The 26,315-nt window shown below is 38.5% G+C and overlaps 1 protein-coding gene across 2 annotated transcripts in view; it reads right to left on the reverse strand.

The window, feature by feature from the left end:
- The window catches only part of adcy2a (adenylate cyclase 2a), a 221,428-nt gene that overhangs the window by 170,155 nt on the left and 24,958 nt on the right, over positions 1 to 26,315 (reverse strand). For both annotated transcript variants that reach the window (XM_053621189.1, XM_053621180.1), the window contains exon 2: positions 25,094 to 25,291. In XM_053621189.1, coding sequence (XP_053477164.1) covers positions 25,094 to 25,291 — 198 coding nt within the window. The remainder of the gene's footprint in view (positions 1 to 25,093; positions 25,292 to 26,315) is intronic.

Genomic DNA, 26,315 nt, shown 5'->3' on the forward strand with positions numbered 1-26,315 from the left:
CACTTGACATGGCATGACCCCATGCTAAATAGTTTAATGGACTAATGGTCATTCTTCAGGTGCTACAAAATGAATGGTTATCATTACCATTGCGTTTCAGTCTGCAAAAGCTTTTTTGCATTTTTGACAGGGAAAAAAACCTAATAAACTACCTGAGATGGAGGTGGGACAAAAATCTGCACAGAACTCTCTTTTAGCCAGCGCTAAAAAGTCAACGTTTACCAGCATCACTGGAACCTTTCTGAGAGCCATCAGTTGCTGAGAGGTATAATGAAGCATAAAGCTGCAAAACATTGATAGCAATTTTATATCTTTGATTTACTAATCATTTCTTCTGCTCATAGGTTCATCTGTGGGTGGAAAATGGCTGAACCACCAGTACAGAATTTATCAGCTTGGAATGATATAGTAAATTTAGAAAATGCATTTTTCATGTGCACAGCACAACACACAGTGATTCGTATATGGATATGGTTTTGCTGCATTTGCTTCATCCTGGGGATTCCAGTATCTCTGATGGTTCTGCGAGAGCTTTTCTGGCGACATCGACAAGGTGCACGCAATGATTTCTTCATGTTGAACCTTTACTTCACTGATCTGATCTTTACTGCCCAGCTCCCCCTTGCCGTCTGCAATATAATGGTGCTGAGAAACCTGACCCTTTATAGTTTCATCGGCTTCATCCATTGTTTGCCTATGTGTGGAAGACCTCTGTTAATGGCTTGTATTTGTGGTGACTGTTATTTTGCTGTGGTTCACCCCATAATGTACAAAACCAATAAGAATGCAAGTTTGATTAGAAAGGCAGTCACATTGATGGTCTGGTTAATTATATTTTGTTTTGGGGCACTCTTGTGTTCTGTAGAAAAAATATACACTAGTTCTTTGATCTCTGCGCCACTGGCCGTGGCCCTGCCAGTCATAGCATTATGTGATATTTCCATACTTTATGCTCTACGAAAGCCAGATCCATCTGGAAATAAGAATATCCATCCACAGAAAAAACAAGCTCTTGACACCATCTTCAGCAGCTTGGTCATGACATTCATTTCTTATCTCCCACCTGTAATCATTTTCCCAATAGCAGAACTGTTGCCAATAAGCAAAGATACGATTTTCTGCAATGTATCCTTCATTGGGATTTGCTTCTATGCTGTGGGATGTGTCACTATGCCTCTTCTATATCTGTACAGTGTAGGTAAGATGGATTATTTTAATTCATGTTTGAGGAAAAATGTCAGGAAGTAAAGAGTTGTTGTTTTTTTCTTGATGTACCAAGATTGGGGGGGGGGGGGGGGCAAATAACACCAGCCTGTTTGAATGTACAACATTTGAATGTAAGTAATTTATATCTCGTGTGTGCTTAAATATGTCCGCAGTGGTGAATGAAGTCCGAAAGCGCAATTCTGTCTGTTTAATTTGAATGTGCTCATTCCAATATGCTATCATTTCTAAAGTAACAACATACAACTTGTGCTTTTAAAGAAGAGAGGACTGAGAGGACACTTTTTTTAACCATCACATTCAATTCCACCTCATTGCATCTCTGTGACTACTTGAAAAATTTAATATTTCATTTAAATGTTTGATTAATGGGCTAATATTTTACCTTACATGCCCCCTAAAATGTCCAGTGTGATTTTCATAATTTGGTCAGGTGATGTATTTGACAAGCATCTTTTTTTATTTATCTAAATGGTCAACACTTGTGTTAAGTGAAAGCCTGTCAGCTTTGCATAACCTGATGCTGTTTAGTTTTCACCATTTAAAACAAAAATCAGAGAAAAGTAAACAGTTCAAGACTGAGCTAATGTTTTCATACATTTCCCTACTTGAGAATGGTTCAACTTTTTAGTTGTTGATATTGATATGCCTATAGACAAGTGACAAATTAAAGGGAGGGAAAAAACAACATAAAGTGTTGCCAATAGGGGTTTGCAGAATAGTTGCAAAAAATGTGTTATTCTAAAAAATATTCCAAAGAGATTATTTGTACCTTTATTTCTATGTATATTTTAACATTTGTTGTTTAGCACTATAGTGAACTTTTTTCTGATTGAAAATGTATTGCAGAAACGTATCTAATAAATAAACTACTTTAAGACAACAGAACAAAAGAATCAATCATGTATGCATTTAGTATTATATTAGTAGTCTAGATGCACTCATTTTTTTAAAAAAAAAAAAGAAAAAGAAAAAGAAAAGAAAGAAAAAAGAAAAGGTGCACTGTCCATATGACAATGTGCAAAGTGTGTTTAAAAGTTTGTCAATGGGGGGATTCTTCTGTCATGCAAATCTGGCAACCCTGCTCATTGCACATATGTCAGGAAGTCATACAACACCTCCAAAGAAAGAAATTCAGCCCGAGACAGGCCTTTTGTGTCATCATGGCATTGTCAACCAGAAAAGAAAATACCATACAATTTAGTTAGACACTCTATAATGAAGTAAATTATTCGGTCTGCAGCCATGTGTAAATGATATCAGCAGCATTAAAGCCTTCCACACTGTTTACTTGTTCTGGCACGTCTATTTAATAACAGCTTCATTGATTAACACATTTATCTTTTTTATTAGTAAGCATTTTTACATACACTGTATGGCCAAAAGTATGTGGACACCTGACCACATAGTCATTAACACGGAGTTGGTCCCCTTTTGCTGTTATAATAACCTTCACTCTTCTGGGAAGGCTTTCCAGTAGATTTTGGAGCATGGCTGTGGGGATTTGTGTTCGTTCAGTCACAAAAGCATTAGTGAGATTAGGCACTGATGTTGGTTGAGGAGGCCTGGGGTGCAGTCGGTGTTCCAGTTCATCCCAATGGTGTTCAGTGGAGTTGAGGTCAGGGCTCCGTGCAGGACACTCAAGTTCTTCCACTCCAACCTTGCTAAACCATGTCTTTATCTAATGCTATAGCATACAAAGACATTCTAGAAATTCTATAAGCTTTCAATTTTGTTGCAAGAGTTTAGGGAAGAACTGCATATGGGTGTGATGGTCCTTGTTGATGAGAGAGGTCAGAAGAGAGAATGGCCAGGCCGGTTCGAGTTGACAGGCATGGTAAGCAGAAAATACCTCAGAACACATCGAAAATTGAGGCGGCTGACAGCAAAAGATCACATTGGGCCCTGCTCCTGTTAGCCTAGAACACCAAAACTAGGATTGGAAAAATATCACCTGGTCTCTTCCAATCTTAATCTGTCCAGGTTTGTCACGCCATCCTGTGTAAACTCTAGAGATTTTTGTGTGTGAAATTCCCAGGAAATCAAACCAGCCCATCTGGGACCAACAACAACATTCACCCCAATAAAGTATTTGGAATATTCCACAATATGTGACCATCAGACACAGGATGTCAAAATATTCTAGGAATAATTAATTAGATATTGACCAACAAGGAAGAGATATTCTTGCTGAAGATGAGTATGTCTCATTTTTAAAAGTTACAAGGGACAAATGGCACACCAATCAAGGAATCACCCATATATTTATGTAATAAATATGTTCACAATGATTTTTTTTATATTCAAAGGGCCTCCAACAACTTTTTTCTTCTAAAACTTACTAGAATTAATCTTACTTTGCCTGCATTCATGTTTAGTATTCAAGTATTTTAGTGATTTCTTTTGTAACCCTATCTAACAGGTCTCATTTGTTGGCATGTGTTTGTGTTTGTATTTTGACTGCTGCTTTGCTGTGGTTGACTCTCTATATAATCAATAAGAAAAACTGTGTTGTGATATGTGGCACCTCATAATTGCTGTATGTTTTGTTTTTCCCTTTCTCCAGTCCTTTGTTCTCCTCTGCTTTCATCATAATGCTGCTCATTATCACCTACTCCAATTTCAGCATCTTTAAATCTGAGAAAATGGTACTGATGCGCCAAAGAAGAGTGCGCGCTTCTTTATTACATTTATTATCTATTCATGATTGCAAGCTATTTTCATAATTTGAGCTATGATGCAGATGACAAAAGCAAATTGTGTCTATATTTAGCTGCCTTTGGATTGTGTGTTTCATGGTGCCTATTCTATATATATATATATATATATATATATATATATATATATATATATATATATTTCCTGGTGCTAAATCAACATCCTCATAGTGTGTAACTGTGGGAATGTCACCAATGATAAGAAATAAGAACTACACTATTTGGCCAAAAGTATGTAGACACCTGACCATCACACCCATACATGGTTCTTCCCCAAACTGTTTCCAGAAAGTTGGAAGCACACAATTTTGTAGAACGTATTTGTATGCTGTAGCATTACAGTTTCCCATCACTGGAACTAACAGGCCCCAAACATGTTCCCATATGACAATGCCCCTGTTTCCACTAACCATACGCTGGATTTCTCATTAATATGACACTGAATGATGCCGAAAAGGTGTGAGTGACAATGAAGAAGCTCTGGCTATTTTGTTTATTATTTGTTATTCTTTTGTTTTAGCATGGCACACAATTGCTGACCTCTGACAGAAATAACAAAAACATTGCACCAACAAACAAATTAGCAGCAGAATTGTGAACACATTGCAAAATTTCAATTTCATCTGTCTGAATGTGGAATTTTCCTAAAGAAGAAGACAGTGAGTTGCTATTTTCATATTATAAGAGAATATGCTCAATGCCAACTGCGTCAATGAGGTTAGGGCATCTAACCATCACGCTCATATGTGCTTGTTGAACATCCCATTTCAGATTTAGTCCCCACTTTTCTGTTTTAATAAAGGGCATTGTCATGATGGAGCAGATTTGGGCCCCTTAGTTCCTATGGAGAGCAGACAGATAAGAAGCAACAGACGGACACCTGGATGGATCAGTAAAAATATGTGAACGTGTAGGTAGGAAAGAAGAAGAAGAAGAAACAGGAAAGAAGCTATCGAAGAAACATATTTGACCTTGCTGTAATCCTGTTTTGATCACTTCCAAAATCTGATCAATTCATCTGCTCCTTAAAATGATCATTCTTATTAAATCCTACAAACGTTCAACCAAATTGTTCTTGAGATATCTTGGATGGACTCACGGATGGACGGATGAATGGACAACCTGAAAACTACTCAGTAGCGGAGGTGTAAACATATAAAAAAATACTTCATTTTGTTAAACATAACCAGGATGTAACAAAATGGCATAATCAGAAAACAATGGCTTTACTTTGCCTCCCATCTGTTAGTTTTTTTTTCTGATATAAGAATGTTCTGCTTCCTCTGACTGAAGATCTCACTTCGTAACATAGCATACATCCATACATCCATCCATTTTCTGTACCGCTTATCCTACAAAGGGTCACGAGGAAGCCTGGAGCCTATCCCAGGGGACTCATGGCACAAGGCGGGGGACACCCTGGATGGGGTGCCAACCCATTGCAGGGCACAACTGCACACACATTCACACACTACTGACAACTTGGAAATTCCAATCAGGCTATAACTAGGGAAGGAAACTGGAGTACCCGGAGGAAACCCCTGAAGCACAGGGAGAACATGCAAACTCCGTGTACACACAGGGTGTCGGTGGGAATCTAACCCACAACCCTGGAGGTGTGAGGCAAGCTGCTAACCACTAAGCCACCATGTCACCTTGAAAGCAACCAAACAGCACTTATTCAAATCATGGACCACAAAATTTGCATAATTAAAGCAATATTTGTGAAATAAGGATTTTTTATTCATCAGTATATGCTGTAGATCAAACAGCTTTCTTCATCAGTAGCCAAGCCTATATGTGATTGTGTGCTGAATAAAATCAGCTTGCTAAGGCAGAATCGAGGATATAGAAAAGGGAGCAGTGGTCAATCCATAGCACTATGCACAAATTTAAAAAAAAAAAAACTTTCAGATAATTTATGCTGACAATTGTATGGAGCGTTTTTACTTGTTCTCATCAACGGTTTCCAATAACTATAGACCCGACTGCATGGCTGATAATCGGTCGCATGTTAGACAGCTTATTGACTGAGCTCTGAAATGTCAGTTCTGTAATACCCTGCATCCCTTTGACAGCCATACCTTGGATCAACAGTGGAAAGAAAAGCAGAATACGATAAGCAAAAGCATTGACTTATCCTTGCTTCTACTTTCTTTCTTAAAGAACTAAATCAGCTATGCTGCAGTGAATTTGTTTTAATATTTGCAATTCCCAGAGTTTGAAATGGGTCAGTACACAGTACCAGCATTTTTCTGTTTTGCTCTTTTGAACACTGTAAAAAAAAAAAGAGATTTTCCTAAAAATGCCTGGTACTCTGCTTTACCCATTCCCAACCACAGTATAATGCACTACCTAGCTCATGATAATATACAATATGTTATGTTTTAAATATTGGCAGATTCACTGTAGAGCTTCAAAATTACTAAAATTACGTTTGCTAAAAATTATGTTTGCTAAAACGTGTAACACATACTATAAAATGGCAAAAAGGACCGTACAAGGACTTATTTTCCACCTCAGGTGCTGGTGAATATTGATTTAGTATATTTTAGTCCCTATTTTTTTTAGCAATAATTCCACTTGTACATTCTACATGAGTAAACATGAGTAAACCACTGGTGTACTAACAACCAGACATGAAACAGGTCAGCCAAAGAAAACAACAGCAGGTGATGACAGACATTGTGAGAGCTCTGAAGAAAAACCCAAAAACAACAGTCAGTGACATCACTGATAACCTTCACAGGGCAGGGGTGGAGGTATCACAATCCACCATTCGAAGATCAAGATGCAAACCACTCATCAGCAGTAAGAATCAGAAAGCCAGATTGGAATGCATAAAGTTCACAAAAGTTCTGGAACCAAGATTTACCTCTACTAAAGTGATGGAAAGGCCAAAGTGTGGAGAAAGAAAGTATCTGCTCATGATCCAAAGCATAGAAGCTCATCTGTCAAGCATGGTGGAGGTAGTGTCATGGCTTGGGCTTGCATGGCTGTTTCTGGAACAGTCTCACTAATCTTTATTGATGCTATACAGTGCCCTCCACTAATTTTGGCATCCTTGGTAAATATGAGCAAAGAAGACAGTGAAAAAATTGTCTTTATTGTTTAACCTTTTGAAAAACTTTTTTAAAAATTCACCAAAAAAACTCTGTTCGTATGGATATCAAACAACTGCAAACACAACAGACTTTTTTTTATCCAAAAAAGTCTAAAAAGTTTTAGACTGGCCAAGTCACCAGACCTTAACCCAATTGACCACATTTCACCTCATGAAGAGGAAACTGAAAGTAGCAAACCCTCGAAACAAACAACAACTGAACTGCAACCAAATATTAAGTCTTAATTACTTTAATTAACTTCAATACTTATCTGTTCCTATACTTTTGCACACCTAAAAATTGGGTGGTCTGGTACAAAAGGTTCACTGAAAACCTAACCTTTCATCTCATATCCATCTTATACCCAAATGTATTTGGTGTACAGCACAAACACATGAAATGGCCTTGCAGTTCCAATAGTTTCAGAGAAGACTGTAAGGCACAATTAAAAAAAAAAAAAACTATGTACAATTAAACTCTGACAAGTCTGCCGAATGTTATCACAAATTTCCCCTCTCAAAGGATGTCAAAGGTCCTAGTATCATTGTTCTGTTACACATTGTATTCACCTGTTTGGAGTTAAACCCTTGTCTATTTATACTTTGGCATGTCTATGTCTTGTCGAATAGTCTGTTCATTACTAAGGTTCTTGTGTCCTCACTGTTTTGTTCTCTGCCTCTTAATTTGACTTATGGATTTGGCAAGATCAAATCTGGTGCTCTTACCCGAATGGCCATATCCAATTGTCCTCATTCGTATTTTCTCTACTCTAAAGCAGTTCTTAGATTCAACCTAAGCTGAACTCTTGTATCTAAATGACCAAATAATGACCATTACGTCCATTACCAGCAAGTGATCACTAGATTATTAAATGATGTATGAGCACATGCATCACATTGTGAGAGCTTGATTTCTGTCTCCACTAGGGTTTCATTATAAACAGATGTTATCATCTAAAATTTAGACGTAATTTAATTTGGTCCGTGTTCCGCTTTACTGCCGTGAAATTCAATGCTGCTAACTGAATTATGCCGAATGGCTAGAAGAAATGAGTCCATAGTCAGGCAGAGTAATCTTTTCATTTAAACACTAATGCTGTAATAATAGCAGATGTCTAAGCACTGGTACTTTCGAAAACATATCTGGATGAGGTTGTTCTACATATAATTTTGTCATTAGCAGAGAGATAGAGAGAGAGAGAGAGAGAGAGAGAGAGAGAGAGAGAGAGAGAGACCCTTAGGTACAGTCCCCTCTGAAAGTATTGGAACAGCAAAGGCAATCATTTTTTCTTTTGCTATACAATGAAGACATTTTGGTTTGGGATCAGAAGGTGAATGTAACGATAGACCAGAATTTCAGTTTTAATTTCCTGGTATTTACATCTAGATGTGTTAAACAACATCAAACATTGTGGCACCTTTTTTTTGCTCATTTGTGAAAATAAAGACAAATAAACTTAAAATACAACATGCATTACATCCGAAGAACATCACACCCAATAAAACACATCTTTAAAGTGCCCCTATTATGGTTTTTCAAATATTACCTTTCATGTAGTGTGTTATAGAGCTGTTTGTGACTGTAAAAAGTCTGTAAAATTTCAAAAATCAAAGCGCACGACAAATGGAGTTATTGCCACCCAAAAGAAGGAACTGATTCTGAACAGCTGAAACGAGTCGTTAGTGATCCCAGACTTTACTTCCTGTACTAACCTAAGTAGGTTTGTAACAAAAAAACCCGCCTCCGGTCTTCATCGGCTGATGAAGTGTACTTTGACCCCACCCTCAAACACTATAATTGTAGTTGCGTCCTGAAAGAGTTAGGTTCCTGATGTCGTCATATCTAGAAGACATTGTTTTCCTCCAGCAAAAGCAGTAAGTAGTTTTTAATTCAATTAATAACTCATTATTTTGACATATAATGAGTCTTTATTGGTCACATATACAGTAGAGCACAGTGAAATTGTTTTCTTCGCATACCCCAGCCTGTCAGGAAGCTGGGGTCAGAGTGCAGGGTCAGCCATGATACGGCGCCCCTGGAGTAGAGAGGGTTTAAGGGCCTTGCTCAAGGGCCCAACAGTGGCAGCTTGGCAGTGCTGGGGCTTGAACCGCTGACCTTCCAATCAGTAACCCAGAGCCTTAACCGCTAAGCCACCACTGCCCCTCAATTAAGTACCAATTATCATATTATCTCATTGTTTCAGCTTAAGTAGTTATTTTGACGTATTATCTCATTATTTCACCTTAATATATGTCATTATTTGACATATTATCTCATTATTTCAGCTTAATAACTCAATATTTGACATATCTCATTATTTCAGCTTAATAACCCATTTGTTTGGGCATATTATCTCATTATTTAAGCTTAATAACCCATTTGTTTGGGCATATTATCTCATTATTTAAGCTTAACTTGTTATTCTGACATTATTTCATTATTTCACCTTAATAACTCCTTATTTTGACACTTTATTTCATTGTTTCAGCTTAATAGCTCATTATTTTTGACATATCTCATTATTACAACTTAATAACACATTATTTGGACATATTATCTCATTATTACAACTTAATAACACATTATTTGGCCATATCTCATTATTACAACTTAATAACACATTATTTGGACACGTTATCCAGTTGTTTTGACTTAACTTGTTCGTTTGACATATTTTCTAATTATTTTGTCTTAATATCTAATTGTATTGAATTAATAACTCAACATATTACCTTTCTACTTAATAACTTTATTTCAATATATCGTTACTTTGACTTAACAACTTGTCAATTCAACATATCACATATTTTGACAAACAACTTGTTATTTGGACATACTATCCCGTTATTTTTTTTATTTATTTAAATCACTATTTCTACATATCTTATTATTTTGACTTAAGTTGTCGACATATTGTCTCGCTAATTTGACTTCACGACTCTATTTAAACATATCTTTTTATTTTGACTTAAAAACTTATTTTGACATATCGCATTATTTCAACATTATTATTATTCATGTTATTTCTACTTAATAATTCGTCATTTCTATTTATCTGATTATTGAGAGATATAGATTTTAGCCCTCACATCTAATATCGTGACCAGCTGTCACTTACATTGCTCAACCATTATAAACACGGTGCTTGTCCAGTAGGCGTAATTTTGGATCCTCAAAGCCTGTCAAGGTGTTTTGTGCCATTAACCAAAGTTCTGGTTGCACATTTAATCAAAGTTTAAATTAATAATCCATTCGTGCCTGTGCTTGCTCCCACACCGGCAGATGGTAATTCCTGGACACAGGCTATTCACGTGTTCCTGTTTTTTGGCCTGGTTTAACATGGCAGCATGTGTGCAGTGGGGACTCAGGGATCCGCCAATCACAGCAGGGTTACTGGCCTGCCTGGAACAGATAAGCTTTCACCCTACTCCAGAGACAACAGAGGAGGCTTTGTGGCCCTGGAATAAGCATCAGATTGACTGAAACGGAAAATGAAAAGTGCGCTTCTAGCCACATTAATGCACAGAGAGAGAGCACTCAGTCTGGCCTGCCTGGCTAGAGATTAAGACGTCAGAAAGAGCCCCGTCTTCTCAAACTCATCATGTCTGCGATCTGATAGCTTGCTGGGGTACATTGTTAGCATATATCATCCTTCACCATTTGTGAAAATATCAGCTGCAACCCTCATAAGACTGTCCCTCTGGATACATTCCCAAGAGAGGTGGTCCGGGGTTCTGCAGCTGAGCTCAACAAACAAGTCCACTGAATGCTAATGGCATGTTAACTGCTGTCTGGGGTTTGTGTCAGTCTGAATTAGCCTCATTCTGGTCCATAAGCTACATAACATCCTAGAAGGCATTCCGTGCCTCTTGATACATTATTTTCATAAATCTGCATCTTTGCCAGTCTTCAGAATAATCTCAGAAACAACAAAGCCTTATGACCCATCCTTGAGAAAAATTTACCAAGTAAAATTGGAAAAAGATGTATATATAAATATATCATTCCTTAGACATCTAAAGTGTTTTGTACATGGCTAACAGTTTTCACTGGCAAGTGGGCTTCTGAATATGCTAGAAGATCAAGCATGAGCAAAAGAGTGTAGAAGTGTTGGTGGCCATATGGGCAGAGACGTGCTAGGGGTATATTTCTGAATTTGCGAGATAAATTGGCAGCTACAACCATGAGAAAATGCTCGTTTGTTACATCAGAGTCTAAAATTCAAGCACATGTTTTTTTTATTTTCAGTATTGGGGAAGATACTTCTAACTTGTCAAGCTGCAAGCCGCTCATGCTTTAAAATAGCCGAACTACTAGTACAGTCAAACTAGCCCTTTAATAAAGTGGATAGCTAAAATGATAATCATCAAAAAAGAAAGAAGAGACGGCTCACTCCAGGTTTAATTTTTGTTTTTTTGAAAAACCTAGCTTAGCTATAGGTATTAATCTATATACAATTTAATTTATTGACTTAGCTACAGAGCTAGCTGAATAGTTGGGTTGTTCAGCTTTACTAAACAACAGTAAGAACTGCATGCAAGAGTGTTTTCAGTATTTGTGTTCGTTTACACCTATTTATTTATTTATTTACAATTAGACTGGTGAATTCTGTCAGGGAAATGCTTTTTTAAAAAAATTCATGCTAGTTTGCAGAAATGATTTGTCATATTAATAGAAAAATATTCCTGTTCACAGGGCTAATAAACATATACAATTATATAAATGACAGTGGATTTCTGTATCAGCTAATTCTTAGCAAATTCTCTCCCTCAGGACGATATGTAGCTAAGTAACTAGCTTCAGCACCTGCTCCCTAATAAGTGGTAAGGATTGTAGTATTTAGAACAGAACATATACCCAGGACATTTTATACACCCTGACTTGTCTTACTGAGAATAAGTGATTTCTTGCCAGGTGAGAAGACAACACCTTTGGCTCTGCCAGCGAAATGCTTAGGATTAGCACACAAGCTACAACAACGTGACACCAGTTACTGACTAAGCGGCTCCCTCTTCCTCGTTCTTGCTCTTAAACTTAAAGGAAAACTACAGCTGGAAACATTTCTGATGTGCAATTCTGGTGCTAAATTGCCTGATCATTTTGACCTGACAGTAACATGTGCATTTGCATTATAGAGGTTATACTAGTTCCTGTTATACATGACCACTGTCTCCCAACTGTGCACACACACCTGTTATCAGGTGAAGAGTTTATAATTTTTTTTGTGTGTGTCTACTAGGGTTACACGGTATACCGATACTACGGTACCGATACTACGGTAGTGTCGCGATAATAAAGCTCAAAATACCGCTGATGCCATTGTTTTTTTTTAAATGGTAGCATTGTCGATAGTGTAGCATCCTAAGTAATGTTGTATGTGCGGAATTAATACAAATTTTTGCTAAAGCGACATATCTCACTGCTTTTGCAGAATACACAAAGGTTAGTGGCACGTCATTTAACCTAAATTATTTCCTTAATCTTTTAAAGGTTTCCTGTTTGCTACCAAACAAGCTAACGTTACGCTAACCGCTGTGTCTAAATCATAAAATTAGTGTCACGATCTCCCCTTTAGATGGCGCTGCGGCGTGCAACGTGCTTGAAAGGCCGGAGTGCACTCGCGTGCACAAGCCCGAGTGCGTGAGAGCTCAGCGAGCGCACACTCTTCGATTGTGGATGACGGTGACTTTGTTTACATTGGACACGTGCGTTTGTTGTGATTCTGTTCTGTCTCCTCCTTGTTTAGTCATTGGTTGTTTTCCGAAGGTGTGTCTACATTGGTTCCAGCTGTCTGTGATTACCCATGATGATGTTAGTGATTTAAACCCCTCGTCTCTCTGTGCAAATCATGCAGTATTAAGTTTACCTTTAGGCTAAGCGGTCGTGTCGTTGTTTCATGTTTAGACCTCGTTTCGTTCCATGTTTAGACCACGTTTCTCGTTCCATGTTTAGACCACGTTTCTCGTTTTCATGTTCATGACCTTGTTTCTGCGTTAATAAAATCTTTGATATGCACTTGCTTCCACCTCCCAGTACCGTTTCGTAACAATTAGCCGTGTTTGCTAGTAAGCGAGCTAACATTATGCTAATCAGGGTTCGTACACGGTTCTTGACTCTGGCTTTTTGAAATGTAAGTACTGGAAAACTCATCCATCCTCCACTTTTCAGACCCCTTTTAGCGATTTTTTTTTTTCTTTCAAAAAAGCACCTAGCAACAAATCTAGCGACATTTTGGGCAAACCTTCCGTAGAAGAGATTGGCCAGTACTGCCCCGCAAGCGCGAGGTCCTGCTTTCCCCCACAGATACACCTCTCTCTGCGTCTACTCTGTTCAGGGAGGGGCAAACAGGAGCAGCACATTCATTCGCTCCTAACTTTCTCTCAGAACGAGTCATTTTACATGTAAATATAGCCGAAATCACAGCACAATCATTGTCTTTAACTTACGTGTGTGATGATTTTGTCAGAGGACGTCACAATTATAAAATCAGGATTTTAGCAGTGCAGAGCAGCGGCTTGGAAACGGTTTGGAAGTCACCGCTGGTTAACATGTAGTCTTAACGGGCCGCATTTCAGTCACTATTTCATACTCGTCACGTTGTCCGACAACACGACAATATCTCTTGTATAGTCCTTGAAAATAAAACGAAAACAGTGCTTGAAAGTCCGGGAATTTCATTATGAAGCATCTGTACGAACCCTGTAAAATTAGCAGTGTAAGCGTGTAAAATTTGCATGATTTCATTGCTCAAGGGAACAATAGATGAAATATGTGGCACATTGCATTAGATGCTTGCCAGTTGTCTGATGGGTTTTTCTCAATAGCCAGTTATTCATTCTCATTAAATAAAAGTACTGAGAGGAAAATCTGGTTTGTCGTTTTTCATTTCTATCTACGTATTTCTGCAAATTTGGTTCATTTTGTAGATTTGAATTATGAATAAACACAATATTGTGTGGTATCGTATTGTGATACTACTTGGTATCGTGATACTCCGGCTGGTATAGAATCGTAAGATATGTTTATGGTATCGTGACAACCCTAGTGTCTACTTCCATAATTGCCGTTTGGATTGCCCATAATCGAAAGGAAGATAATGTATATTTGGTTGTTGACAAATGTACTTTGCTATTGAATTATTATTAACATCATAACACATGGAACATGTATTGATTGGCAGGAAACAGAAAATGTTCTAATTAAAGGAATCATACTATGGTTTTCTTCAGGGATAGCATAAATATGAGTTTCAGTGAGACATATCCAGGCTTCTACAGACAAACCTTCTCCCAGCTCCATATTGATTACAGATATCTTTCAGCAAATAGGCTAAGCAGGTAGCAAAGCAAAGCATGGACTGAAAAAACAAAGGCATCAAGAAATCCAGAGGAGGCAAGAGAACAAGGGAGCTAATTTGGCACAAAGCCCCTGGCTTCGTTACACACTTCTTGGCCTTTACTTTGAGGGTATCCTAGCTACTACGCTGACGTGCAAACAAGCACTGACCTCATACACTGACAAGGGAGGTTAAATCAAAGTAAGACACTGCTTCCCATCAAAATACAGTAAGTCCTGCCGGGGGGAAAAACACTCTCACACACACACACATATACCCACATAGGGTGTACATTCAAGGTAGTTGAAAATAAAGAAGTTCTTCACATGATCTTCAGGAGCATCCTGCGACCTGTGGAACATTCCGAATATTTCACGTCAAAATGAATCCGATTTTCCAAAGTGTTTTAATGATTGCAATTCAAGGTAATTTGTTGTATACTGGGCTGGGACAGGGGGAAATGCTGTAGACTTTGAAGGTTTCCTTCGTGTTTTAAGTGATTTATCTGAAACAGGTGCATGGGGTTGACATCAGCAGCACCCCAATTGTGGAATCACCTGCATACTATTGAATACACTACACAGTCATGTGACCACCAATTTCTTTACAGTTACTGTGAGCCAAAGATGTTCCCTTTCAGCAGATAAAAGCAGTAAGGCAGACAAAAACTGCTTGATCTTCATCATATAATCTGAAACTTACAAACAAATTGCAAAATATGTTGATGTTGAAATTTGAACTGGGATCGATGCTGTCGCTTCCTCTCTCACGTGATCAGTGAGGCTGGTATGCTTTATATGGAGGTACACTTTATGTCCCAGAGTGCCCTCCTTACCATCTGACTCCTTCTTTTAGTTATGCAGTCACAGTTAGACCTGCCAGAGTCCCTGCTTGCCCTCTGACACAATTTCTACCCTTTAAAAGCACTGTAGGATAACAGCAAGGCAAGGCAAATTTTTTGTAAAGCACAATTCACAAAGAGACATGTGCTTCACAGTGATAAAGCAATAACACAATATTATTTATTTGAAGATATAACTGAATCAAAAAAGTTTTTTTTTAAAGTAAAATACTTAGAGCATAATAAAATAAATATAACTAATAGGATAAGTATTAGATAAAATAAGGTTGAAGGAAAGATTAAAAAGGAAGTTAAATGAAAAATCATGAAAAAGTCAAATATACAATGAGATAAAATCCTAGCCCTGAATGAACAGAAAGATTTTTCCCCTTAACTTTAAAATGGCTAAATTTGGGAGGGATCTTAAGTCTTATGGAAGTTGCTTCCAGCTTTGAGTAACATACTGTAACTGCCAGAGCCATATCTCCCTACAGCTCTATCCTGGCCAGTACCTGGATGGAAGACTTCCTGGGGAAAACTAAGGTTGTTGCTGGAGGTGGTATTAGTGAGGCCAGCAGGGTCTATGTGTAGTGCAGTATAGTGACGGGGACACTATACTGTAAAAACAGCTTGGTCTTTCGGATGAGACGTTAAACCGAGGTCCTTACTCTCTGGGGTCATTAAAAAAATCCCATGACACTTCTCGTAAAGAGTAGGGGTATAACGCTGGTGTCCTGCCAAAATTCCCCCATTGGTCCTTCACTACCATGGCCCCACTATAAGAATCCCCATCTCTGAATTGGTTACGTCACTCTCTTCTCTCCACTAATAGCTGGTGTGTGGTGGGCATTCTGGTGCAATATGGCTGCCGTCTCATCATCCAGGTGGGTGCTACATACTAGTGGTGTTTGAGGAGATCCCCCATCATATATAAAGTGCTTTGAGTGTCTAGAAAAGCGCTATATAAATGTAAGGAATTATTATTATTATAAGAGTCAAAGGCAGCTTTTCCCTGTTCAGTCCTAATAGATCTGGGAGCACATCTTGGTCCTAGCTTATTGAATGATTTCTATACCGGTAGCAGCACTTTAAAACCAACTGGAAGCCATTGTGAGAATTGTAGAGTCTTCGATCTTTTGCTCCTGCGTTCTGAATGGGCTGCAGCTGTTGAATGCTATTTAAGATAAGAGGCCATTGCAGTACTTGACCTTGCTGGTGATGAATGCATTGATAATTTTTTCCCCCAAGTTCTGTGTAGCTATGAAGCCTCTAATTCTGGCTATGTTCTTGAGATGACAGAAGGGTTATTGAAGGATTGCTTTGACGTGGCTACTGAAAGTAAGATCTGAGGCTATGTGGGCTCCACAGTTAATTTAGACTTTAGCACTCTGGAGTTGAGCTGTGTACTGATCTCAAGATGTTCTTCCCTGCTGCCAAATATGATTAGTTAGAAATGATGATGCATCCATTTGCTCGGGACGTAGTGGGCCATAATCATTTGGTGATAAAAGACAGATAGATCTGTGTGTCATCCACGTAACTATTGTAAACAATTTTGTCCTCTTGTAAAATGTAGCATAAAGGGATAGTGAACAGTAAGGAACCAAGAACCAAGCCGTGAGGGATTCCACCGAGCATAGTACTACACTCAGATTCATAAATTCCAAAGTAGAGTGACAAAGTACAGGTAGCCACGGTCATCAAGGTATGATCAGAACCAGTTTATTGCCATTCCCAAGAGTCCAGTCTGTTTAATCTATTGTGTCAAATGCTGCAGTTGGGTCTAGAAATACCAAGACCGATAATTTACCCAAGTCAATATTTATTTGAATGTAATTTAGGACTTGACAGTCTCAGTGCTATGATGTGGTCGGAGACCTGATTGAAAATGATCATCATAGCCATTTATACTGCAGTTAAGAAATCTATTCGGTGGTAAAATAAATGAACAAAAAAAAAAGATAATTTTGCCCATAAAAGGAAGTTTTGAGATAAGTCTGTAGGTTTTTTTAGGAGGGGTATAATGATTGCTAATGATACAGTTGCTAATAATTTCAAAGCAGTTTTTAAAAAGTGTGTTGGTAGCGTGTTGAGACAGCAGGATTTTGACTGGATTGTTTCTGGTTCTTTATCCTTTCCTAAATTGCACATCTAATACTCGATGAAGAAATATTATAAAAGACGGTGTACTCCATACGTATTTTGGATGGGATTTAGCATGAGTAGTATGCCGAGTATACAATTTTGAACATCAAGACAGTTTAGATTCTAGTGTCCTCGTCCAAGCAGTTGTCCTGCAACATCCAGAAGAATGGGAAGGATTATCGGGGCATTCCTTCTGTAAAGCAGCCAAACTTTTTTGAACTCGAAAAACTTAGAAGCAGATGTGCTTGGCAAAGAACGGAAACTACCAGATCAGCAAGAATTGAGAAAGCATGAAGCATGCACAACGCGACAGGATATTCTTCTCCATTTTGCTGACACCTAATCACATTTTCATGTGGATTCTATTTCATGCCTAATAAACCTCTTCAATGTCAAACCAGAGCAAAAAACGGCCAGCTGTAGACAGGACGCGCCCAGGAATTAACAGGTACTTTGATGAAAATTGGAGGTACATTAAAATGAAACTGTGATCCTCCATATATAATTTTCATTGTCTTTATTATTTCTTAGAGAACAGTTAGAGAACTGAATGCATGCACTGTAAATATGGAAGCCTACAATAACAGAGCCGTGATAGTTGATATTCCAGACAGCAGTTCGGGAATGAATCTGGCTTTTCTGAAGGACTTTTTCTGTAGTTGAGCAGCCAAGTCATGTCTGGAGACTGAAGTTGAATGGGTTTTTTTTTTTTTTTTTTTTTTTTTTTTTAAATTTTGCCTTGGAGCTATGAGGCAAAAAAGAAAAATTCAAGTATGCGGTATAGTACAACCGTTAAACCTTGGGAGCTGGAGTGAAAAAGTGATCGTTCAAGATTGATACCACAATTACATTCCAGTGTTCAGCTCACTTGTTATCCTGTCTCAATTATAAGTCCCTTTGGATAAAAGCATGAGGTAAACTCTAAAAGTAGGGGTGAACCAGGGACCCTGATGCTGTGAGGCAACAATGTTACCCACTGCACCACCATGCTGTCCTTATTTATACATATATTTCTTATTTCATATATTTTGTAAATAAAATATAGTGATGTGTGAGCATGCATTTCTGTATGCTTTGTGCTCAGCATAGTGTTGCATCAGAGCAAAGCCAGGGTTGCAGTCAGGTTAGAGTTATATTGGCAATGTTATTGTGAATCGATTGATAACAGCGATAGAAGAAGGGTCATGATGTTTTCATCATCGTTTTCATCGTTACGTAAACCTGGCACACCTCCGTTGCCTCAAGCAGTTAGAAGGCTGGTTGATGTAACAACTCTGCAGAGCTTGTGTGCAGTGTGCTGTGCAAAGTATGCAAACTCAGTAATGCATTTACTGGAGACAATCCAAAATGTTCCAATCATAGTGTCCATAGCGGGGGCAATAAATAAGGACAATCCTAGTGAAAAGAGAGGCAAGAGTTGAAAGCCAGAACGAACTGGGGAAATGAAAACAGGGCTTGAATTGTAAAATACTAATTGCGGGATATGACTTACTCATGGACTAACACAGAACAGGTGAACACAATCGGATAACAAACCAAAGAGGATGGGGTGCGAGACAGGACTCGATCAAAAACTAGATCAAAACTAACACAAACACATAGCATTCATTGCCATGGCAACTGCAATGTGCACAGGCAAAGTTTGAAAAACCCACTTTAACACATACAGAGTGCAATAACAAGGACAGGAAGGGGGTACTGAACCCACAGGCTAAATTTCCAAGCATGGAAGAAGTTTTTGAGGCTGTCATAATCCAGGATGCATGACAAAGTCCCCTGGTGGTGCTGCAGGAGGCAGGGCGACCTCTGTCCCGCGTGGAACCCAACATGGCTTTCTGTGACACAGCCTTCAGCAGATAATGTGTTAAATGTATACTGCTCTACACCTGTGTAGTATGTGTGTGTGAGAGCGAGAAAGATCAATAGTCACCTGTAGTCTTTTTATAGCACTTTTAGGCAGGGTGTGACTCGGCGTCAAATGCAGTGATTACTGTATATTTCCGGCTCTCTGGTGGCTCTGTGGCACTAATGTTTGTGAGACGTCAATGTGGGAAGAAATGAGTCACATCCCAAGTAAGCAGATCCTTCAATTATGTGTGACAATGTCTAGATCGATAGTGACCGTATTTATACATGATGTCTTCATTAAGATTATTTGCATTCCTTGCTTTTGCTTGGTAGAAACCCAGGAGCCTTATGGGTTCTCGACTGCATGAGAAACTGATCGATTTTTTGAATGGATCGAATTGGGAACTTCTGAAACGTTTTTTAAAAAAAAAGTAGCTGCGATGACTGACTTAAGTAACTAATATCTAATAAATGTTTTTTGGGGTTTTTTTTTTGTAATAATACAGTGCTGTTTAATTATCGAATCTGACTGATCATAAGGTGTTGATTCATTTCCTAGAGCAGGTCTGAAAGTAATACAAGCTGTAATTTAAATCACAACTTTATATTAATATGTTCTTTCAAATATGTTGTACTATCTATAGTAACAGCTAGGACAGGGATCTACGATGGAAGCTCAGCAAGAATCCAACAATAAATGGATTAAAAATATGTTATTATTTAACAAAGCACAAATGTATGATTATGCAAGTTTTTTTGTAAGGAGAGGTTTATTTAACATTCATGGAAGGAGTCTCCAGTGTCACGCAGACGTTTCACAACATTTTTAAATAACTATAAATGGTCAAATGTATGATGTCATTCGTTAATAAATTAAAACCGTATCATTGGCAAATTGTTGTGGTATAAAAGGAATAAAAAACTTTGAGACATGCTGTTATTATTAAATAAACAACTTTTGGGTGGTAACACTAACTCTGCTGTGTGTCAGGCCAAAGCACCACCCTGTAATTAACTATTTTCCTATAACAGCATTGATCAGACTAAATTGATTATAACACAACTCATTAGATCTGGGTGTATAGCTTTCATTTCACCCAAATATAGGTATGTATACTTTCTTCAGATAATAAGAAAAACAAGTTGACGATCTATTCAAACTCTATGATCTATGAGTCTTCTAATGATCTGCATTCCTGTCTTATTCTAATTAAAACCTTAGTATTGTTATTGAATCTCTAAAATGGTTTCGTGAAACACAAAATGACAAAGTTTCCCTCTTAGGCATAATAACCAATGATGTTTGCTTCTAGCGTGATGCCACAGACTTGTTGTTGATGTGGTTTATGAAACAGTGGGCTTAATTGTAGCTACCTGACATTTTGGACAACCTGAATCACTTTTTAAGAACAACTTGGTATTATACCGCCTCCTCCACATCCAGGTCCTGTCTCCCAATTTAAAGGTAAAATTGTACCAAAAAGCCAATATTGTGTTGATGCAGCCGATAATCCTGTTTTGCTTGAAGGAACTCACAAGAAAACCCCAACCTGAAAAAAAAACAACTTTATGTCTGTGTTCAACAGTATATTAATAAGAACACCAACGTAGACATAGTGGAGAAAGCAAACACTGGGCTCAACATTCCAGAATGCAATGAGTGAGGGCTAAATGATAGTGAGTCTTTATTCATTAAAAACATATACATTACAGCACAGTGAAATCATTTTCTTCACATACCCCAGCATGTCAGGAAGCTGGGGTCAGAGTGCAGGGTCAGCCATGATACAGTGCCCCTGGAGCAGAGAGGGTTAAGGGCCTTGCTCAAGGGCCCAACAGTGGCACCCTGGCAGTGCTGAGGCTTGAACCCCCGACCTTCCAATCAGTAACCCAGTGCCTTAACCATCAAGCCACCACTGCCCCCCACTGGCACCACTATCAGCAGGTATGAGAACAGCATTGTGTCTAATGTAGGAAACCGTTAACCGATATGAAGTGTTAGAAGATGCCAATGAAGATCAGATGTTACTTATAAAGTTTAATATATAAGTATACTTATCTGGTAAGTATATTTGGAATTCCATTACTTGCAAATTAAACTAGCCTTGCACTCCACTGCAAGAAAAAAAAAAAAATTCCGAATGTTCTTTACCTTTAAAGGGAAATTTCATTTGTGTACATTTGATTTTTCAACCAAAGCAACCTTTTAAGAACAAACACATATATATCCAAGGAGCCTTGTGTATGCAGCAAAATCCCCAGTGTTGAATTAACCTCCTCAGTCCTTATATGTGTTCAAACGGACACAATTGGATACTGAAAGAGTTAAATCAATACTCTAGGTGTTAATTCGACACTAGGGATTTTTCTGTGTGGAGCTATTCAAGCATTTGCAAGAGGAATGCTAACTGCAGGTGATGGCGCCGGAGCCTTTGTTATTGCAATATGGACTCCAAACTCAACCTTTTAATCATTGTTCGATTTGCTTTTTGTTCCCAGCAGTAAGGTGGGTAATCGGCCCAGATTTTTCTTTTGGCCTTTCAACATCTCCTGGAGAGACAACAGAAACTTGCTCGGCAACGCCGACACCAAGGTAACTGCAGATTACTGTCTTAGTCATTTTAATTGGGTGGGAGTGCAGGCCTTTTTTTTTTATTTTTAGGAAAGTAAGAAACAGAGGGAGAGAAAAGAAAAGAAAAGAAAAGAAAAGGTTCATCCTTCTGGCATTGCCTTATATGTGACATATCTTTGATTTCACTTTGGACTCCTGGTGCAATTACTGAAAACAGTGCTGAGACCGATACCCTTATGTAGGAGGAAGTGACTTTGCTAGGTGTGTTTGTTATGGAGGGCTTGACACTAAGCCAAATTCTGGACAAAAAGAGAACCTCTAGAGAACTTCAAACAACAACAACAACAACAACAACAACAGAGCTTTTCAGTCATGGGTGTAAGTGTCCTCCACATAAGAGCAAATAGAACACAAATGACAAATTCGACAGCCAAGAGTTATGAGCGAGCAAAGTGGAAATATAACATAGTGGTGAAATGGATGAGATCAGAAAAAAAAAACAACATTTTTTAAATGATGCAACTCCTCGTAATATCACTCGACATCTTGTCCTCATTTCTCTTTGTCCCCAGGAGGACATGTAGCTCATGTTATTTAAATACTTTTTTACTTGTGTATTTATTTCTATGTTTGTGTGTTATTATAGGATTGCTTTACACTCTTCCTTCACAAGCGAAAGGGAAACCGTGTTCTTTAATCAGATTATATTCCCGCCCAGAAAAAATACAGAACCCGATTTAATGAAGTGATATCGATCCTATATTTTCATTCATCTTTCGTCCATCCAGAGGCAAGCTGAGTGGATCGGTGCCTACGTGTCTGTAAAGCCGCTCACGTGGATTTCTTTAATCCAGAAGCAAGCGGAGATATTGACTGACACAGGAAGCCGTGTCTGACATCAGCTTTGTTTGTCTTTCCCCATATGCTCGTTCTAAAGGTACAAGGTGTAAAAAAAAAATAAATAAAAAAAGGACGAGGCGAAGGTCACGCTTACAGTTTTAGACAGGTCGGATTTGCCTCACAACCGCCACCCTAGCAACAGCGTAAACCTCTAAGAATACAGTACATCCTTCTGGTTACTAGGTACAAAATTCTGAAGCTGATGATGTCTGGATAATGTTAAACGCATGAATCCTCCGAGAACCGATGCTGCCATCTTAACTGCAAGAACTTAATTATCACAGCAAAAATGCAAAAATGAAACCGGGAAGAAATTATTTCGAGGCTAAGCATGTCTTCCACCATGACATTAACAGTCAAACACCAAGCCAGAGGCTATCATTAGAAAGTCAGCACACACTTCTTCCATTGCACCAGGCAATTTAAAGTGTGAAGCTTTACACCACGGCCATAGCTGTCAGCATAATGGGCCATTTAATCAGCCTACGGGAATGCACTCTTTGTTTTACCTTCTTTGGTTGACGGCCATGGCAAGCACATTTTAAAAGACTTCCGAAGCAGCAAGTGTTCGGCGAAAGGGCATTTAATAGGAACACCTGTACACCTGCCCAACGTCCAATTATCCAACCAGCAAATCATGCTAAAAAATATGATTAAATCAATAATCAATCATAACCGTGGCTGTGAAATCGATGTGAACGTAATAAAACATAACAAGGCACGCAGTTGTAGGAAAATAATCAATGATGGTGGTGTGATGGGACCTGAGTTATGGTGGGAGTTACTGCTACCACCCCGAAGTTGATTATGCTACGATGACAGCACGTGCTGTATTCCTCTTATATACACCAATTTCCCGAGGATTCCAAATGTCTAATTTATGATTTTTATCCACTTAACGTTGTGGAATGCCTGAGAAACGAATAAGTTGTCTGGGATACAAATTAGTTCCTTAGTTTCTCTCTCTTGACTCCTTCCACAACTGATAATGATTATGTTTCTTTGTTCTGTTTTGTTTTGTTTCGAATATCCATTTATTATTAGCCTTAGCTTATGCGCCGTGTCTATCGTTCATATCCCGTCGAATGAGCTGTTGCTACAGTTATAATAAGAACGATTGCGTTAACGTAGACCTGCGATTATATAAGAAAACTAATCAACACCTTCTGAGCAGCCGGAATTAAGAATCCAACAACGCTGTGGTGTAAAAAAAGTTTAACGTTGAAATCATCACAGACAGCGTTCAGTTGGACGACCAGAGGCATTCTGTTGGCAAATGTCAAATTAAACTTCTGTTTACACACCACCTCGTGATATAGTTTAAAAACAATATGGCGCAGTTCCTCCCAAACAAAGAGATTCATTTGCCTGTAATTTTGTCCCAATCTGTTTTTTTTCTTCCAAAATCGCTTATCGTCCCAAAAATACATTAGATCAATTCTGCGTTTGAATTCCCTGAAAGCACATTTACATGCACTTTCAGTAATCTGATCATAGGAATTCTCCATGAGTCAGTCAATAATTGGATTTCTAAAAAATAAAAAAAATAAAAACACGACCCACAGTCACTGTGCATCTCATTAAGGTTCCACGCATGCTCAGAGGCATAAAAAGCAAAAGAAATTGTTAAATTGATTAATTTGTGTGTGCGTGTGTGTAAAAACACGATCCATACACGACAGAATTCCATATGAGAGCTCACATTCGTTACTTAAACTGCAACACTGTATTAGCTATCTGAGCGCTTGTATGTCCATATAAGGAAGCGTGTTGAATTCTTAAATCCAATTGATCGGAAGGTCAGAACAGCAGCTCTGACAGTAGTGCTGGCTCGTTCTAATATGTTTAATTTCTAACAGTATCAGCTCATTCATCGTGACCTAATCTAAGCTTTGCGCTTCTTGGTTTTTTTGTCTTATTAACTTTGAGAGAGGAAAAAAGAGCAAACAAATGTGTATTGCTGCTATAACATAAGTGATAACAGGAAGTAACTTGCTTCGCAGATATTCCATAACCCTATAAATAGATAATAAGTACGATGGGTCATTCAGCACTTTATTCCTTACATATTAAACTTAGCACATACTCACATGGATTAAAAAAAAAGAAGAGGATTTAGAGCAAATATAATTGGGCTAAAAACCATACACCTCTCATGACCTTATAGATGAATGCCACACTCTGAGAACTCATCTGTGTTGGTTAATTTCACTCTACGCTGCATATTTCCACTTAATTTCCACCCAGCACTATATTTTAATAAACCTTCTTATTCACCCTGGCGACTCCCCGAGGTGCTTTTGTTCCCCCCTGTCTGCTTCCTCATGATTTTTTTTCCCCATTTATTTCCTCTCACAAGGATTTCTCACTGCATGAATGAAAACACGAGGCCACTTCTTGCCTTACCTGATCCCAGGGACAAATGATGCCACCGAAAAACATGAAGAGGTAGCCCATGGTGACCAGGCAGGCCCAGATCACCAGGGCGAAGAGGCCCAGGAGCTTCTTAAAGACTGACTCAATGCAGACGAGGACGAAGATGCTGAGGAAGATGGCCAGCGCCGTGGGGACGGTAATCACAAAGGCGACGTGAGCCTCAATATCCTGCCAAGGAAAAAAAAAAAAGATAGAAAGAAATCAGAACCGAGCGTTTGAGGCATCTTTTGAATAAAGGAAAATAGAACACCAAGTGCCCTCTGGTAATATTAGCACCCTTCGTGTAAATGAGCAGTTATTATATTTAAAGAGTATAACACTTAAACATACAGATAATTGGTATGTTTTTCCTTAAGCACTGTTTTCAGAATTAATGGCACCCTGAGAGAATAAAAGCATCCTGTAAGAAGGTTGGAGACACTGCAAAATTGTGTGTTTCCAATTCTGCATCGATTCGTTTCAAGTATGCTTGATTCGAAAGCTCTAAGTCCGACACCCATGGCAAATGCAATCAGGATTTAGGCTAAAATACCCTAGTAAAATCTACGGAAAGTACCTGAGCCACCAGTAACAGTGTTTACAGTTAGTGCTTTTTCTTGTATTTTTCACCAAACATGTTCATGGTGTGCATGATGATTTACCCACAAGACATGGTGCCAATTGTACATCTAATGATGCGGGGTTAAGTTCAGGTTCTACCTTTTGTGAGATGCTCTCAGCAAGAACTTCGTTCTTTGTAATGCTTCCAAACACCTTGTCGTTATAAAAGTGCCATTTAACAAGAATCCTTCCCTATCCTCCCTACTGTGTGGGAATATGGTGTGCTCTTGGTTCCAATTCCTGGCATGTTTTCCGATACGGTAAATGTTTTGTTATAGCCCTTCTAGTGCTTAATGCTAATTTATATCCATTACCTGACAATCCGTGATAATTTGGGTGTCACGTAATGTAGGCGCAGGACAGAAGCAAGCGCAGGTATGGCAGTTTAATAAAACAATAATGAGTACAAAGGATCAGGCAGAAAACAAAGTCCAAGGCAGGCTAGAGTCAAACGATCAGGCAGATAGGCTAAACAAGGCACAGCAGAGAATCAAGGTCATCAGGCTTAACAAAGTCTATAACCAGAAAAGCAAACATGAGACAAGGCTTGGATATACAACAAAGGCTAAGCAACTGAGCGTAATACTTCGCA

Source organism: Ictalurus furcatus, chromosome 1, assembly GCF_023375685.1.
Source record: "Ictalurus furcatus strain D&B chromosome 1, Billie_1.0, whole genome shotgun sequence".
NCBI lineage: Eukaryota > Metazoa > Chordata > Actinopteri > Siluriformes > Ictaluridae > Ictalurus > Ictalurus furcatus.